The 18,763-nt window shown below is 44.2% G+C and overlaps 1 protein-coding gene across 1 annotated transcript in view; it reads left to right on the plus strand.

The window, feature by feature from the left end:
* The window catches only part of LOC133345865 (Krueppel-like factor 6), a 68,920-nt gene that overhangs the window by 14,516 nt on the left and 35,641 nt on the right, over positions 1-18,763 (plus strand). The window contains exon 2 of the mRNA XM_061556915.1: positions 6,916-7,612. Coding sequence (XP_061412899.1) covers positions 6,916-7,612 — 697 coding nt within the window. The remainder of the gene's footprint in view (positions 1-6,915; positions 7,613-18,763) is intronic.

The raw sequence follows: 18,763 nt of genomic DNA on the forward strand, positions 1-18,763 counted from the left end.
TTTTATTATTTCCCTTCTACGTGACTTCACCGAAAGAACCAAGAAGATGAATCCCTGCAGTCACGAAAGCTTTAAATCGAAAATTCACTAACGTGGTCCACGGTTGTCCCGGAATAAGAGCAACACCCTGCAGAATAGTTCCCTCGGGAAAAAAACCCTTCCCTGGATTTACATGCAAGGGCCAATAGATTGCCAAGCAGGGATCGGGCCCATCAGCAGGCTTTGTGAGAGCACTCGAACCAAGGCATCTGGAGGAAAAAAATAAAATCAATTCAACGTGTAAGCACTGTCACATCTCAGTCTCAAAATGCTCACTCCACTGCATTCAAATATTTACTAAACTATAATTAACTTTGAATTTGTGTTACTTGATTCTACAATGGTGTCAGATTTTGCTCAGACATGATGTGCAGGCTTCACTCCATTAAGTTCACTGAGATTCAAGAGTGTGTCCAGATATCATAGTATTTGCATTCTGTCACACACCTACACAACACTAAAGGAAACAGTTTAACAAAGCAATTATGTGCTGATATTGAAGCCATATGCTTACATGGACATTTCAAACACTATGCTCTGAAAAATATTGTTTTAATTTGAAACAAATGTTATCGTTACGAGACCTATGTTTAAGTCCCTTATGTTCGTTTTCGTTAATTCCAACCTGTATTCTTTATTTGTATGTTTCTAAAACGTCTGTATTAGATCGTTAATTATATAGCCATTGCGCGCCCATACCAATATCATATTTTGCATTATTAGATAGAGGAATTAACTAAAGAGAAGTTATTTATATTGTTGTTGTTGTTAAATACCTGTGGACAATTTTTTTTATCTGAGATTTTGCTCGTAACACAGCGGTCTACTTTTCCAAATGGACAGACACTCAGATTGCCAGCTTACAAACAAAACGTACAATATACGTATGGTGTAGCATTTCAGAAAGATAAAAGCTAAATCTTGGTCGGATGTCGCGTGTTATGCAATGACTACGATCGGCGAACGCTGCCAAGTGCACAGGCTCTTGACATTTTCAGAAACCATAAAAGGATGCCAGGATCTGCCAAGGGGCTGATGCATTGTTTGTCCCTTCCCAGGTAACCTGCCGTAAATATATCACCACCGGGAGAGCTTCGCCATGCGAGAGTGACCTGGGAAGCGAGTGAACTCACTGGGGCGGACTGAGCGGCGGCAGAGACGGGCATTTAACTTGACAGTCGCATATCATGGCTTCAAACATTTGGCAAATTGTTCAAGGAAAAGGGGAAAATGTGTTACATGTACATTGCTATAATATGAAATTAAGAATTATATTTTGTACGGACACAATTGGCGAAACGGTGAATTATAAAGTATGTTTAGGCGATATAATCGTAGGGAGTTGAATGGTGGTGCAGTGGTTAACGCTTTATGCTCTGAAACTTGGAGGCTGAGTTCGATTCCTGGCCATGGAAACATCAATTTAAAGCTTTCGTGACTGCAGGGATTCATCTTCTTGGTTCTTTCGGTAAAGTCACGTAGAATGGAAAGAATAAAAGAATAAAAATAAAACATAATAAAATAATTCTCACGACGTTTCGGCCACAACGCAAGCAGCAACGCAAGCAACCGACGGCTGCTTGCGTTGTGGCCGAAACGTCGTGAGAATTATTTTATTTTTATTATTTTTATTATATTATTATTTCCATTCTACGTGACTTTACCGAAAGAACCAAGAAGATGGAAACATCAATTGTGATATCTGAACTAGTTCTGGGCACCCCCTCCTCTGCACCAACCTGCACTGCTCCAGCCGAGTGAAATATGACCGTAACATTGATCAATATATATACGTTGGTTAGGCCGAGTAAGGATCATTCTTACATAGCCTAACTTAAACATCAATTATGAACCATGATATTGGCTGCAAAAAAGCTACGCGTAAAGTTTGTGGAAAACGGTGAAACAACCTCTGTGACCGACAGCAGTGAATTGACAGAGGTCAAAAGAAAAATCATTTTCTGCAGCCAAAATCAACTTTTGTTTCATAATACCGTACTCATTCCAAATCAGTCAATGGAAGATTGCATAGCCAATTGGCTACATCATCTCTTCGCTGAGAGACATTGGTGTTCATGTTACCTTGACAATATACGACGGATGTAAGTATGATGTATGTATAAGGAACTTCTTTAGCACCGTACGTAGCCGAACGTGCTTAACGGAGGTGCGGGTGAAGGACTACAAAATAAACAGAACACGCAGTTCTAAAGAAATTAGTTCTCAATTTAGTACAGTGGTGGAGTGCAGAATGTAGTGTATAGTTTGTAGTGTATAGTAGTGTAGTATATAGTATAGTGTTTAGTAGTGTGTATGTTGATGTATGTTGAATTTCTTTGGCATCGTACGTAGCTGAACGTGCTAATTGGAGGTGCGGGGAAAGGATAAAACAAGCAGTTCTAAAGAAATTAGTTTTAAATCTAGATTTTGAAAGCGCTATAGCTCCAGTGGCCTCCTAATATCGGAAGGAAGAGCGTTCCAGACGGCCGCAGAAACGCGTCTGAAAGCGCGCGACGTGGCAACCGTGTTTGTTTGATGGCCAGCCATGGTGATGTAGTGAAGAGATTCGTTAATGTGCCGGATCGAGGTGGATTGTGGCATCACGGAACCGGGTGAGATCGCAATGGTGTGCAGACGCCTTCTTCCAGCAGTGGAGAGACACTTTCTGTATCCATAGTATTGATACTCCTAACAGTTCAAATGAAGACAATTGAACATGGTGTGATCAGCCAATAAGAAAGCGAGCTGTTTAGATCGTATGACATGCCGATTACAGCAACGACCCGCAAGGTATGTGGAGGGCCTTCATCCAGCAGTGGCATAATAAAAACGACCCATACACATGGTACGTGGGACCAATCAATGTACGTCCAACGTTTGTCCAATGGTTGCAACCCAAATGGCCACGTTGCATGCTTACTGGGTGGTTGTACATGTACACATTTACTGACCTCCAGTTAGCGCGGTTGGCTACGTACGTACGGTGCAAAAGAAGTTCAACATACAAATGTACATTCACTTGCTGTGCACGTCAGTTCAAGAGAGCCAATGTGATATTATTCGTATTATTATTCTTGAAGTAAAAATGAGACCCATACTGAACCGATCGCGTAGCCCCCCAATAAAGTATCATGCACATTTTGCTTTCAGTTCCCGATCGCTCATTGGCTGAGGTGTAGAAACAGGTCGAGAAGAAAGGAGCCGCTCCGCTCGGAAGACTCCACTTGCCAAATGCGATCTGCTTCTCGTGAAGCCTCAAATTTAGCTTCGTGGCCCACTGGCCCTGAACGATCATCGTCAGAATGATAAAACCAAAACTATTGCAAAATAAACTTTTTTTTTACCAGGTAAGGCCCACTGAGCTATTTAGATATGTTTTACAAGAGCGACCTGGCCACAAATGATAGCTCAACGAAGTGGCTTGTCACGTGGAAATGTATAGCGGCAGCCAAATAAGTTTGAACGCGTGATGTTGATTCTAAATGTGGAGGGGGAAAAACCTGAAGACCCGGAGAGAAATCCACGCGATCACGAGAAGAGAGACACGCAAACTCCAAGTGTCAATGTGGGGATCGAACCCGCGACCTCCTGCATACCAGGCGAGGTAGTTAACATCTCGCCACCGTGCGATATAAAAGTTGCCGCAGTGAAGCCGCTGCGTGTTTTTGCCCATTCTCTAAAGATAACAAACCCAATAAAGCAAGTCCCCACGGGTGTGGAGTCGACAATCCAATACAGCATTCGTGTAAAGCAGAATTACATTTGTCCACCTTGTACTCTTCAATTAGCCTCACAAGTTCTCCAAAGAAGTTTTCTATTCGCTGGCAAGGAGCGGACACTATCCGTTTTGATCTCGGCATTGATCAAGCGCCGTTGCAAGATGGTACGGCCGCACGTGCAGCGTGATTGCTTTCCCGATCTAAATTATCCCGTGATCAGTTTCCTGATGTAAAAGAATGTGAACACTAATGAAAGCGAGCCTTAGCGTCTTTAAGGTGTGATTACTTTTGCCATCAATATTTTAAAGCAATTGTAACTCTGTCTCTCTGCCTCTCTCTCTCGCTCTCCGCTAAACCTCGCTGCGACCACAAACACCGTGGCTGCGCATTTATCGGAATACCTGAATAATATATGAAGCAGTTTTTTTTTCATCACAGATAAAAGTAGTTGAGGCGTTAGGTAACAAGCCGCCGTGAGATACTATGCCTATGAATGTTTAGTGTGATACATAACTTCAGAGAAGGCAATGAATTGTGCCAGATGTAGTATTTATTGCATATTTGAAATGCTAATAGCATTTCAGGGCGGTTTTTTTCCAGGTTTAAACTGAACATACTTTACCTGAGATGAAAACTATACACTTTATTGCATATAAGCAATTTAATCTGGAAATACTGTGCAATCGTTCACGACATATATTTTATCGTACTTTCTCACTTTATTGCGCCTATGGCGAGACAGCGATGCTTCATGTGAGAGTGTGGAATGATAAGCCTCATCGTCGGACTGCAGTCCACCCAACGCGTTCTGCACGAACCTCTCGTCGTGAGACGAATGCGCCACGAACCGTCATTAAGATTTAGTTTTGAATGCGCTCCTCACGTGGAATTCATTTTTCCAGTAACATCCATTTGCGTTATCGGTATCAGCGTGTCAGCCTTGCGCGTGAGACCCAGTCACATCGCTTAGGTGGTAAACCATTCTATTCGCCTCGAACAAAAGTTTCCGTCGCTTGGCAGTCATCAGACAAGCAATACGCACGAATTCATACATTAATATATCTAGTTGCTGTTATGACTGTGCAGTGACAGCCTTGATTTATCCGGGTCCTCCGGTATTTCCCTCCACATTTAGAAAACATGCGTTTCGATTATTTGGCTGCTATAAATGTCCACATGATAAGACACTTCGTTGAGCTATCATTTGTGGCCAGGTCGCTTCGGAAAAAAGAATCAATAGCTCGGTGGGTTTTTACCTGATGAAATACAAATTGTTTCGGTAAATTATATGTATGTATTAGTAGATTGCATGCTTACTCATTCACTCGAGCATATAAACATTTGTTTTACATCACCACACATATGTTATGATACTCAAACATACGAATTCGTGTTAACTATTCAATTACATGTCGTACATATTGTACAAAACATTTCACAGTTCTGGTATATGTTCGACAAGATCCGAGCACGTATTGTTTGAGTAGGTAAGGCGTTCTGCTAAGGATAGGTGGACCTTATCTATTATTAGTGGACACTCTTAATAGAGCGCGGGGAGTGTCTGTAGTCAAAACTGCAGTATCTATTTCATAATTGCTCGGTTTGTTACGTCTGAATAACACGGTCTAGAGCACTGCAGCTCATGTGGTGTATACTCTACGTTTTGGCTCTGCACTGTAATTGGCAATAATTGCAAAAACGTTTGACTAAAGGCCATCTCAATTGTATTAAACACTCTGCTGATCTGGATCCAATTAATTAGTGTTCACGTCAAATCATTTGTTATAAAACTTGACTGAAATATGTGTAATAACTATGAGAGCCCTGCATACAAACATCTGTGATGTACATTATGATAATTATAATGTTGGCAGTGACTTCACACGCAATGAAAAACTTGCGAACGGTACCCATTAAATGGCCGGGTGCCAATATTTTAACCTCTTTACCGCACACTGATACTCAAAGATAATCACACCAATTTATTTTGAGAGAAAAAAATGTAACTTAAAAAAAACGTTGATGTGAGAAGGGTAATTTCAATTCAGCAACCTGCCACTGAATGGCACCTCCGATTAGCACGGTTGGCTACGTACGATCCGAACAGAAGATCAGCATGCATACGTACAACTGGGTTTCGTTGAAAAGTGAGAAACATAATGGTTACTTTTCGATTTAAAGCTTTCGTGACTGCAGGGATTCATCTTCTTGGTTCTTTCGGTAAAGTCACGTAGAAGGGAAATAATAAAATAATAAAAATAAAACATAATAAAACAATTCTCACGACGTTGCGGCCACAACGCAAGCAGCCGTCCTCAGGTGAAGAACAGGTCTGTCGGGAAGACAGCGTCTGAATGAAACGTCGTGAGAATTATTTTATTATGTTTTATTTTTATTATTTTATTATTTCCCTTCTACGTGACTTTACCGAAAGAACCACGAAGATAATGGTTACTGGGCACCACATAAAAAGGCTTTCCAGCCTCCCCCCCACTGTGTTATTGGTTCTTCATACGTGATTAGGCCACTCAGGAGCTTGCTGCGGCCTCAGGGTTGAGGGAAACACTGGCGCAATTTGCCTTGCTCTTTATAAAAGAGGGATGGTGGTTGGCAAGCACGAGGAGCCCAGACACCGGGTACGGAGAGACAATCTGTTGAGCCGCTCGTGCGATGTTTTGTTAAGAATCCGTAATAAATGTGAAAACCAGGACAATTAAATGCAATGTGTTTAAACATTATAATTGCAACACACGATGCGACGATGCCTTGAATAGTTTAACAAGTAAGAAATAAAGCGCTTGAATAACTTACACCGTAATACTGCAGTTCTTAAGGTTCCTTAAAAAAACACACACACACACACAATCTTCTTGGTTCTTTCGGTAAAGTCACGTAGAAGGGAAATAATAATATAATAAAAATAAAACATAATAAAATAATTATGTATAATATTTTATTTTTGTTATTTTATTATTTCCCTTCTACGTGACTTTACCGAAAGAACCAAGAAGATGAATCCCTGCAGTCACGAAAGCTTTAAATCGAAACACACACACAATGTTCAACCGTGGTCCATGTCGAAAAGTGTTCGTGCGGCGCTTGCAGGTGGAGCGCTGCATTCACCCTGACGACGTGCGCACGGCGTCTGTGCCCTCAGATATGCCTCGAGATGGAGAGGTATCTGCAGAGTGAGCCGACCAGCTGCCGCCCGTCCGAGCCGAGCACGGAGGTCCACGAAAGGCAGCCGGAAGCTGAGACGCCGCGCGATCGCCGGTGCGCGTCCAGGGAGCCCGTGGAAGCCGCGCCTGGACCACCCGCTGAAGAGGAGAAAAGGACAGAGGCCCATGACGTCGTCTCGCCAAGCCCGGCAGGATTTGAGAGCGACTCGCCGGGACCGGTGGACGCAATGGACACGGCCGCCGCCGGCGCACTTTGGGATTGTTTGGCCGACGTGTCGGACTGCAGCATGAGTGACGATCTGGAGTTCCCGATGCCGATCACCATCCTTGCTCTGCCGGGCAAGAGCCAGGACACGGAGGTCCCGACGGCGGAGGTGAACGCGTCGACCAGTCTCATCACTCCCCCGTCGTCCCCCAAACTGGAGCGCTGCGGTCTGTCCGCGCCGACCGTCTCGCCGTGCGCCACCGGGAAGCAGCAGGAGTCGTCGCTCGTGCCGGCCGAGAGGGGCGTCAAAGAGGGCTGGGCCCCGCGGAGGCTGCGCAAGTTCGGGGGCGATGGGAGCGGCGATGTGATGCAGGACAGCAAGAAGAGGATTCACCGCTGTCTGTTCAGCGGATGCCGCAAGATTTACACGAAGAGCTCGCACCTCAAGGCGCACCTCCGCACGCACACAGGTGGGCGTCCTGTGCGTGTTGCGTCCTCGCCGTCGGCTTGGGTAGCCGCGTTCTCTGGTGCTCGCTGTGCCCCCGTCTGGCACCCGAGACGAGAGTCGGTGTCCTCTGCAAAGTTGGATGTCGAGCTGTGGTATTTTTACGACTTCATACCGTGTCAGCCCACACAGTTTATACCCCGTATTCTTGAAGAGGGAAATTTAGTTTTCAGGTCCATATGGCGTGCGGCCGTTTCAATACGGGCAATTTTTTGTTATATTTTTTTGTGTGTTTCTCCCTTGTGATGGAACTTTGCAGGATGAACGTTGAGATTTATAAGGGCACGGGGTGACCAATAAGGTCTGAATTGGTCTGTAATAAGGTAGGGCACTGATAAGGGGTTGACAGGTATGTTACTTAAAACAAATCTAGCAATTTAATAGTGCGAAGCTGGAAAGATTTACGAATCTATGCGTCGGCCAGTGGGCTTAATACTTTGCGAACTCCGTACACCGTTCCCGGCATGAATGATGTGAAATCTCTGCATTTGGACATCGCATTTGCAAACAGGCATGCTTGAGGAGGAAGGGCCATCTTGGCCTGAGACACGATAGGGCACTCCGGTAGTTGTTTTGGCAAGAAAAGGAGGAAGCATTACCCAGCGACTGAAAAGACGCGTTCTCCTTTGCACTTAACAAAGTAGCGCATTTAATATGCATGTGCATGCACCCCCGTCATGCATTACCTTAACATTGGTTAACTTGTATTCAAGAGACACCAAAATCGGACCTCAATATTGCTACTGATCAACACGTTCAGCAGTACACTGTCGGATGGCAGCCTACCCACATGTGTGGGTCGTGGCGGTGAGATGTCAACTACCTCTCCTGGAATACAGAAGGTCGTGGGTTCGATCCCGATCCCGACCCTGACGCCTGCTGTATATTTGGAGTTTGCGTGTCTCTCTCCCCGTGGCCTTGTGGATTATTCTCCGGGTCCTCTGTTATTTCCCTCCACATTTATAAGCACGCGTTTAGACTTTAGAGTATTTTGCTGCTATAAAGTTCCACATGACAAGCCACTTCGTTGAGCAAACGATTTGTGATAACCAGTTCACTTCTGAAAAATATAGTGATAAGTTAAAAAGTTTAGTTTCGTTTTAGCGCTATACTTCACCACGCTGGTCAGTGCGAGGTGGTCAAAAGGCAGGGAGCAGAGATGCACGCGTGAGCTGACAAGCACAGGACAACAATGGATTGCTGCCGCACTGCCACCTGCGTGTGTTCTTTGATGCACTTAGTTTAAATGCGAATCTGTGTTCTTCAGCCCGGCGTAGATAAGGCCTGATGGTACCAAAGGCGCGGCAGTGTTGATCGACCCCAGCAGGGACAGGTTCGCTTCAACGGCAAGGAGTGCATCCCCTCAGATTCCCCAGTGCTCGTTAACACCCCCGCAACATTCCCTACACGTGATCACTCTGCTGTGCACCCACCCCCCCCCCCCCCGTCGCAGGTAACTTAATTTGACAGCTACAAGCAAAACAGCGATTGCAACACACTAACCTTAACCTTGAGTGTGTGAAATGCTGATGTCCACCAGCACATAACTCCCAAATGTCCTTGTTAGACGCGCATTAGCATAAATATATGGCGAGTTATTTGTGCTGCTCGAGCAAACCCGAGCGGGGGGGGGGGTGCTGGGGGTGGGGGTGATGGTAGGGGGGGGGATGCCACCCCCTTGGGACCCCGCTGGTTACACCTGCACGGAATTGGGACCCCACACTGCTGCCCTGTCGTGCACAACACTTGGGCGGACGAATGCCGTGAGGGCCCTGCATATATATATGTGTCAGATGGGGAACTTCAAATGCATTGCCTCGTTGTCAGTGCTGCACGTGGGAGGGTTGCTGCCTGCCGTCTGGCCCACGTGTGTACGTTGCGGAAACTTCGAGTGGCTGAAGGGGCCCTTCTGCTCCTAGAGGCAGCTCTAGTGGGTGCTTTGGTTAACTCTTACACGGCAGATAAAGCCGAGTTATTACGCTTGCTTACCCGAGAAAGCCTCTCGAAGCCTCGTGACTCGTTTCGAGGAGGGTCCTGGTAAGTTTTTTCAGATGCAAGCGATTTTTTTTATTTGGCAAATTCGGCCCATGACGTCGGCTCTCTTGCGAATTACGTCGATGGATCTTTACCGTCCACAGCCAGGCAGACAGCAACGTATTTAATTTTTGTGGGGTTAATGCGCATGCCGCAGTATTGACCAGGGCGGACGCTGTAATTCGAACCGTGAACCTCTGCAAGAAGCGGGCGAACGAGCTACCGCTAGGGCCACGTGAATCTTGGAAGAGTTGGGCGGAGCTGCACTTTACACATTGCCGCTGCTGTGAGCTGGGATTAGAAGCAGAGACATCTCTTGGCAAGTCGGGGAGATCGCCCCGGGCCCCGCGCTTTGGGGGGGGGTAGTTTGGAAGGCGTCGGAGGGCCGGCACGGTGGGATTTACCCCGTGCCCCCCTATGTAGGGGTAAGAGATTTGAGAAACTTGGCCAAATTGTTCAAATGCAGCGCCGGGAGATAGACTCCAATCACGTGCTGCTCAACCAACACACCGCCAGGGGACAGCTCCCAGCAATTCTCGGTTAAAGAGGTAAACACGTTATGTGTGCTGCTACACACCTCTACGTGTGCGGCAAACTTGTGGCGGTTTATATCGGAGGTTTTCAAACGGTGACCATTTTAACAACCCTATTACACTTAATCAGGTACTAATTTAAGGCTGAGTTGACCTAATGCAGGCCCAGAACATTTCTGGCTGGGACTCGAGCCAGGCCATACTTTACACACACAAAAGACAAAGATGCCCCTCATAGCCTTAACATACGTTTGGAGCAAGGGCCATTAGCGAGCACCTATGAAGAAGGCCAACACTCCGCAACGAGGGGCTTGGTGACCAGCACCACGCCGGACCGCCTTTGTCTCCCCAGTGCTGATGTCTGCGCACTGCGCCAGGTACTCGTTTGAGGCTGAGTCGACCTAGGGGAGGCCCAGTAAACATCACTGGTAAGTGCAGTTAATTGGGAAGCCGTGACATAGTGTAATAGCACGATGATGAACCAGGTGACCTGTGCGCAATTGCCAGCCAAATTTGCTACCATCAGTAGTATCTTGTGTGTGAACCAGTCGTGGGCATCCCCTATGTTGACTCGGCCTTAAATGAGGTGGTATGAGCATCAGCAATGGTGCCCACCTGCATTCCAACACGTTGAAGGCAAGGGTTGGTGGATGACGTTTAAATTGGTGAAAATGCCAAAACCCGATATGTTGCGAGATGGCACCGACTCGCGAGTTGGTTCACAGACCTCTCACAGGGAGATGTGTGCACTTTGTATGTACGATCACAACAGTGGCCATTCAAATAGAAAGAATTGCGTCTTATCATGATAGATGTGGAATATCGGTCGATTCCCACTCACGGCCAACACCAGTGACGATTATCTGAACTGGTCCTAGGCCTCCCCTAGGTCGACTTAGCCTTAAACGAGCACCTTGTGCGGTGCGTAAAAACATCGCCACTGGGGAGACAAAGGCGGCCGGGCGTGGTGCTGGCCACCCACTCCCTCGTGTGACGTTACGGCTTTCATAGGTGCTACTCGCTAACAGCACTTGCCCCAACAGTCGGTTAAGGCTTTACTGGGGATCTTTGTCTGGTATTTCCGTGTCTATCTGCCTTTAGGCGCGTGTGTATTTGCTAACATGTCCGGCCAGCAGTGAAGAGTAAAAAAAAGAGAGAGAAAGAGAGAGATTCGAGGGACTGGAGAAGGAAGAGAGAGAGAGGAGAGATGAGAGAGAGAGAGAGAGTGGTGACAGATGCTCACGTTGACCAATCACAGAGCTCCTCGCGAATCGTCCTCGCGCCGTCTGGGGGTATCGTCGAGTCTATTTATTAAAATGTTCCATCGTGTTATTACAATTATCATTTTTTGTTTCGTATGTAACAGGAATAACACCCGTGTTTGAAAAACGTACTCAGCCGTGGTGGTGCTGGTGGTGGTGATGGGTTTTTTTAATATTAAATTAAGCTTCCGAGAAAAAAAAAGAGTAGACCAGAATACCCTCCAGCTTCCTCGAGTGGAATTCCTTCCAACAGCAGCGGTGTGAGCTATGGAATGCAGGGGGGCTGCGCCCTAAACCACCTTAGTTGAACCCACACGCGCCACTGTACAGCGTGGTCTAGATGTGTTGTGACCCCCCCCTCCCCACACTAATTTAATTCTACAAAACGTATTTTTTTTCAAGTAAGGATTTTTAAACAGAAATTAATATGAAACGGGAAAAAATGTTCGGGGTCAATTCAAGACCCTTCTGAAAAAATAATTTACAGTCAACGATGCACTCATGAATAATATCAACTTTACCGATATAATTTTCATCATCACCAGCATCCGACTTTTGTTTGCGACTGGCTGCACAAACGTTGTGCGCGTTATAAATCAACCTTATTAACATCACTGTTATTATCATCTCTATCCTAATCAGCTTCATCACCATCAACTTCATCTTGAGAGACAGCGTGTGTCCGTGTGCGTCCATTTCGTGGCATCTGACCCTATTCCCGGAGCTATAAGCCAGTAAACATGGAAAGTTGGGCCAACATTGGTCCAACAGTTCCAATCACACGTCAACTTTGGCTCAACGTTGCATATTTAATGCGGAGATGCAATAGGCTCGTGATTAAAAGTCACCAACAATGGCAGGGTCAAAAATCCCGACGCGTTTTACAGATGGGTTCCCGTGCCTGTTCAGTGTTTCCTCAAAGGCTGTGCCCTTCAACGTTGATTGATGCGATGCTTCAATTACCTGATTCTGCCCTAACTCCACCCTGAGCCCGTCCACTTTGAGCCTTTTCATGATTGCAGAATGAGGGGCAGCGGAGAGCGATTTCCTACAATTGGGGAACTTGGCCTGACCGGAATGGCGTGATTAAAATGCAGTTCAAGTAATGTATTGATCCTTTTGTTATTTAATGTTAGACGCTCGCTACATGATTTCCCGTGATCCCCCCCCCCCTCACTCGACCTGACACAGCTGTCACTGAAGGTGACACTGTGGAGATGAAGCAATGAGATCTGCTCCTGTACAAGGGCGAGATGGATTGTGACATCGCAAGGCTGTGAGAGATGGTGGCAATAATGGGGGGGGGGGCCTTCATCCAGCAGTGGAAAGGACATGACTGATTATGATAGATGACTGACCACAGTTCTCTTTTTCGAGTACACACGTTTTTTTATTAAACTCTTTCAATTGCTTATATTTGAGTATGATGCACTATGGCTTAACTAATATATCATAATTGGGTCAACAAAATGACGTGAATATTAATAATGTATTTAACCTGGATAAATCCGATTAGCTATGAAGCTCTTTTTCACAGATGCCCAGTAGGGGTGGGTCAGAAAGTCACGTTAAGCAAATAAAATGGCTAAAAACATTTGCGCTCTGATCGAAAACTCGAATAACATTTTACACCATTTGTAAATCCTCTTATCTGCTTCGATATGGCGATCCTTGGCATGGATCCTTTTACATGCGTCTTCCCACAGTTTCCAAATAAACCGACGGTAAGACGTGGATGAATTTACCACTACTTCGGGTACTCCACCTTACCCGTGCAGGAGGCTAGAATTATAGGAGCAATGAGTTTCTTCCAGCAGACCAATTTCGCATAATTTCGTGTCAGATCAACTCCAGCACTCATCATCCCTCCATCACCAACACCATCATCTTCAACCCCACGTAACACACGGGTATTCCCCTGTATTTTCAATGAGTGCCTTGCTGCAGATAAAAAAAAAATGTTCGTGATATTTCTAGGGAAATTATTGTCATGTCCTTTTATCCATATGATGGAGAACGCAGCCTGGGGCTCTAATAAAACAGTGCATGGATATGAAATTAGGTGCGCATATCATAGGATGTGTAGCTTCCAGGGAAATCGGATGAGGAGTTGTAATATACTGTACCTTGATTTTATGTATGTTTATTTATGTATGGTTGCACATTCGTTTGAGTGATGAGGGATCTATTTAATCTTAGGACAATCCTCAGTCTTGTGGGCTAGCGTGCGCAATAATGCTCAGTACAGTGGCTGGATTCTCCCTAGCTCAGAGAGGAAGTGAAATGGTCAGCATTGTAAAATATTCTGCTTCAGAGTTAATGTGTTGTGTGGCACAGCGGATGAAATATTAGATAATACACTTATTACTTGCTGACTCAATACCGCGCGGGGAAAAAGCCCGCGTCTCGGCCCATTGTAAAATGATCTGTAAAGACTGCGTAGCGAGTGCAACTGTTGTGAGAAAAATTGCTTCTGCCATTCTTTTGATTGTCAGCTGATTTACGGGGGAGGGGGGCCCCCGTCCAAAATACTGTTGAATTTCAATTTCGCCATTTATTATTTACACGCTAATTTATGGGACGCTGCCATCGAGTAATGGGGAGCGCAACCGGACTTGTAATCCAAAGGTCGCCGGTTCAATTCGATTTCCCGGCACGACAGCTTAAACGGTGGTGCAAGTATCTTTTTTTTTATCTGCCCACCTCTGTGCAACCAGCAGTATAGGGTGGACCGGATGCCTTGTGACCTGCCCCCCCCACCCTCCAATTAACTGGCCCATGAAAATATTTACTTTGCTTATTCATTTCTGTTTTCACAGCCATTAGTATGCACGCATTTTCAGTTTTAGATTATTAAATGAGGGTGACAATACATCTAGACCACCCTGTATATACTGTAAATGCACAAACTGTAGCTAGTTCATCGGCGGATCGCATATGGTGGGGTAAAGTGTAGGTGACTCCCACCTCTTCCAAGATCATATGGCCAGCATGGATGTGCTCTCTCGAGGGGCTCTCTAAAGCTTCCTCTAGTGGGGCCTTCTGCCAGCAGTGGCGTGAGCAAGACATTTCAGGGCTGCGCCTTGAACTTGTATCATCAATGATGGCACGACTACTGCTACTGTACAGTTTTACATACAATTAAGCACGTGACACATATCTCCAGCAGGGCCCTTCTGAAAGTCTTGAGGGGGAATATTGACTCGGTACCACAGTCATGTATGCCTCATTAAAGTGACACTTCGTTTTATCAAGGATATTCAAGAGCAGCACTTCAAAGCACAGTACTTACATATGTAACACAGTGATTTTCGATTTAAAGCTTTTGTGTCTGCAGAGATTCATATTCTTGGTTATTTCGGTAAAGTCACGTAGAAGGGAAATAATACAATAATAAAAATAAAACATAATAAAATAAAATTTTCACGACGTTTCGGCCACAACGCAAGCAGCCGTCCTCAGGTGAAGAAACCTCTTTAATTCCTAAATTCCTCTGTTGATATGTAAACTCCTTTGTCAAGGCTCTCTCCTCCTCCCACCCAGCTTAAAATACGCTGCCAAGCTTAGCAGTGTTCATTAGGACGCTGTCTTTCCGACAGCTCTGTTTCTTCACCTGAGCACGGCTGCTTGTGTTGTGGCCGAAACGTCGTAAGAATTTCATTTTATTATGTTTTATTTGTATAATTTTATTATTTCCCTTCCTAGTGACTTTACCGAAAGAACCAGAAATATAACACAGTGATGTTTATCTGCTATGAAGAAGGCACAAAATGTTACCTATTATATATACTTATTTTTTTCTTTCAAAGCCACAGTGTTATTGACGAATGTGAGGTTTCTATTACATTTTCTTTACGTAACATTTTAAAGGGAACAAGTGTTGCAAATCTTGCAATGTTAAATTATATATTGTGTCTGATTTTTCCGAGAATCGTAGGGGCATTGTGTGCTCAAGTCATTTGTCAAGGCTCTCAAAAGAAGAGGACGTCATGAATTTTCCAAAGAATAACCTGTGATATACATTGCCGGTTTTATATACCAAGCAATCACTTACTCCACAATGCATTTCTCTTTTTACATCATTGCTTCTGCTGACCATGCCATAAAAGTGGTATCCACCTCAAGCAATGTAGGGGGTTGCTCCTGCCAAACCTTAACTTCATGTTGCAAGAGATCCCGGGCAAGGCCCCCTTAGGATTCTATTACAGTGATAGCACAACTTATTAGAGTAAGGTCAGCAAGCTGAGACGCACTGGTCACATGCCTGATGTGTTGCAATACACACAGAGCCAATGGCATATCAATTTCACAGTACAATAGTCAAATTGCACGTACAAAAAATACACTTTTCGACTCGAGATACAGCAATTGGAATATCTCTTTATTTGAACACATTTCTATTAACATTTCAAGGGATTCGAAAAATAATGTAAATAAGTAATACAGTAACATGACTTGCTAAGTAATGGCATTACATGTTTTTGAAATGTATTTTTTTAAAGAATAATGTTGAACAATTGTAACCCAGTAAACATGCAACGTTGGGCCAGCGTTCGAATGTGGTTAGAATCGTTGTACCACCGTTCCGTGTTAATATGTTGCATAATGTAGTACATGTTTGATCTCAAATAATAATTTTCAATCTTATCCATGCCGCCTTAGCAAACTGCCTGACCTAATTTTAAATGGGTTTAAGGAATCTATATTAGATCTAACTAAATTTTAATGAATAATTTCAGTAATTAATAATAATAAAAATTGCTTCCAAAAAATGTTGGACAAAACAAATAACGGTCAGGAACATGCAATAAAAATTTAATTCTTATAAAATTCCAAATACACCAGTAATTATTTAATAACTTATATCAATCTACATTCCTCAAATAGCACATGCGGTGATATTGGCTCCTCGGCTGTTACCTCTCTCCAATTTGCCCGTCCGGCGATCACAGTCCGTGTGAGGCATTGCTCCGTCTCGTCCCATTGCCTAAGAGAATTCGCCACAACAGAAAATATAATCCTGTTGCAGCGGACGCTGACAAAATAGACTTACAGGGCATTTCGGAACCATGCACTCTTAACTGCAGCACGGGACATTCACCCACTCTGCAAGAGCTGCACGCTCACCTGTTTAGACTTTTCAACTTAATTATATGCCTTGTTCACACACACACACACCTCATAAGCTTCAGTGCAGAGTGCCACCGCTAGAGCCAAAGCTAATACCGTCGTAGTTTCTAGCAGAAGCGCTTCTCTTGTTTGCCAGTTTGTTTTGGTTATGTACAGACATAGCTCTTTAACACGCATCAAGAATATGTGTGAAGCATGGCATTTGTGAATCGCATAACAGGAAATGTAATAATAGCCCTTGCCTGAAATGTATGCCACACATATCATGTTTACTTTCATCAGGGGCACATAATTAATCAGTTGTGCTCAGAAACATTTAAGCGTTGGAATATTACCCATTAACATCGGCTAATATACTATTTTTTCCGTCTGAGGACGACCGCTTGTGTTGCGATCGAAACGTCATGATATATTGTTTTTGTTTTATTTCATTATTTTTCTACCTACGTGACTTTACCGAAAGAACCAAAGCGTATGGATTCCTGCAGTCACGAAAGCTTCAAATCAATATTTTTGTTGGCAAACGACAATTTGTTCAACCGTGTCAATGTTACTGTTAACAAATCTAAAGTACACGAACAAGTTAATACACTATATTTAGCTTTCGTAGATTTCTGAGTAAATTCCCAAATCCCTTCCCTTTGTTGTTATATTTCGATTTAAAGCTTTCGTGACTGCAGGGATTCATGTTCTTGTTTCTTTCGGTAAAGTCACGTAGAAGGGAAATAATAAAATAATAAGAATAAAACATAATAAAATACAATTCTCACGACGTTTCGGCCACAACGCAAGCAGCCGTCCCCAGGTGAAGAACAGGTATGTCGGAAAGACAGCGTTTGAATGGTTTTTCTTTATGTGTATATATTTTTTTCCCAATGTTGCCATGGCCACCTGACCATAGCCTAGCCTCATCCACGCACTCGTCCAAGTTGCCGTTACCTCCGGCCCCGCCAGCTCGTCCCCCGTGCCCCTGGCCGTGGGCTTTGTCAGCGCTGGACCCACGGGCTCATTGCTCTTTGGAGACGTACTCTTTGGGGGTTTTTTTTCCGGTAAAGTCACGCAGGTAAAAAATTTAATAAATGAAAACAACTCAATTAAATCACGACGTTCAGGTTGTACTTTCGCTACGTTGTCCCCACCTGAAGAAGGATGCTTGTGTCGCGCCCGAAACGTCGTGATTTAATATAGTTGTTTTCATTTATTTTTTTACTTACGTGACTTTACCGAAAGAAAAAAAAAGTATGAATTCTTGCAGTCGCGAAAGCTTCAAATCTAGAACCTTTGGAAACGGTTGGCGCTGGCGCCGGGTCACGTGTGTAGCCTCTGGATAATGGTCAGCATTCAGACACTCCCCTGTGGACATTGGCGGTGTTATGGCACCGAGTCTGGATGCTCTTGGTGGTTGACCTGAGACTGTTGTCTTGCCACTGCTCCCTTGGTGATCTGGCCACTGGGACTTGCCTCTTACCCAGACTTCATGTTCACCTTGGACCAGGCAATGCCATTTCCTACTTGTTCAACTTTGTGTATCCCTATCGTTGTGTCTCGTGTCTTGAGATGTGTTGGCTTTTAGTGCTATACATGTGTAAATTACGATTATCGCTATCAGTGTTGCTTTGTTCTCATAACAAACATAAACACAGCTACGCATATGTTAGCCTACATCAGGGGTCGGCAACCAAAATAACAAGAAGAGAAATCTTGATTTGGCACTTTCGTGACTGCAGAAATTACTCTTTGGTTCTTTCGGTAAAGTTACATAGAAAGAGAAAAGAATAAATTAAATACTAGCATACGACGTTTCGATTGCAACACAAGCAATCATCATCAGGTACAAATGAAAGAGAAAACAGAACCTAGTAAACATAGACTGTGTTGTGTTGCATTATATTTCTAAGTTTACTAGGTTTTGTTTTCTCTTTCATTTGTACCTGATGATGATTGCTTGTGTTGCAATCGAAACGTCGTATGCTATTATTTAATTTATTCTTTTTTCTTTCTACGTGACTTTACCGAAAGAACCAAAGAGTAAGAAGAGCAATTTTTATTTTGAATTCGGAATCAAATAATCTACATCTTATCCATAGTGCCATGGACATACAAGAGGTAAGGGATATCCAGCTTTAATTTAACACGTAAATGAACCCTGTGAGATGG

This window comes from Lethenteron reissneri, chromosome 23 (assembly GCF_015708825.2).
Source record: "Lethenteron reissneri isolate LAM-NWPU_2019-01 chromosome 23, ASM1570882v1, whole genome shotgun sequence".
In the NCBI taxonomy this organism is placed as follows: Eukaryota; Metazoa; Chordata; class Hyperoartia; order Petromyzontiformes; family Petromyzontidae; genus Lethenteron; species Lethenteron reissneri.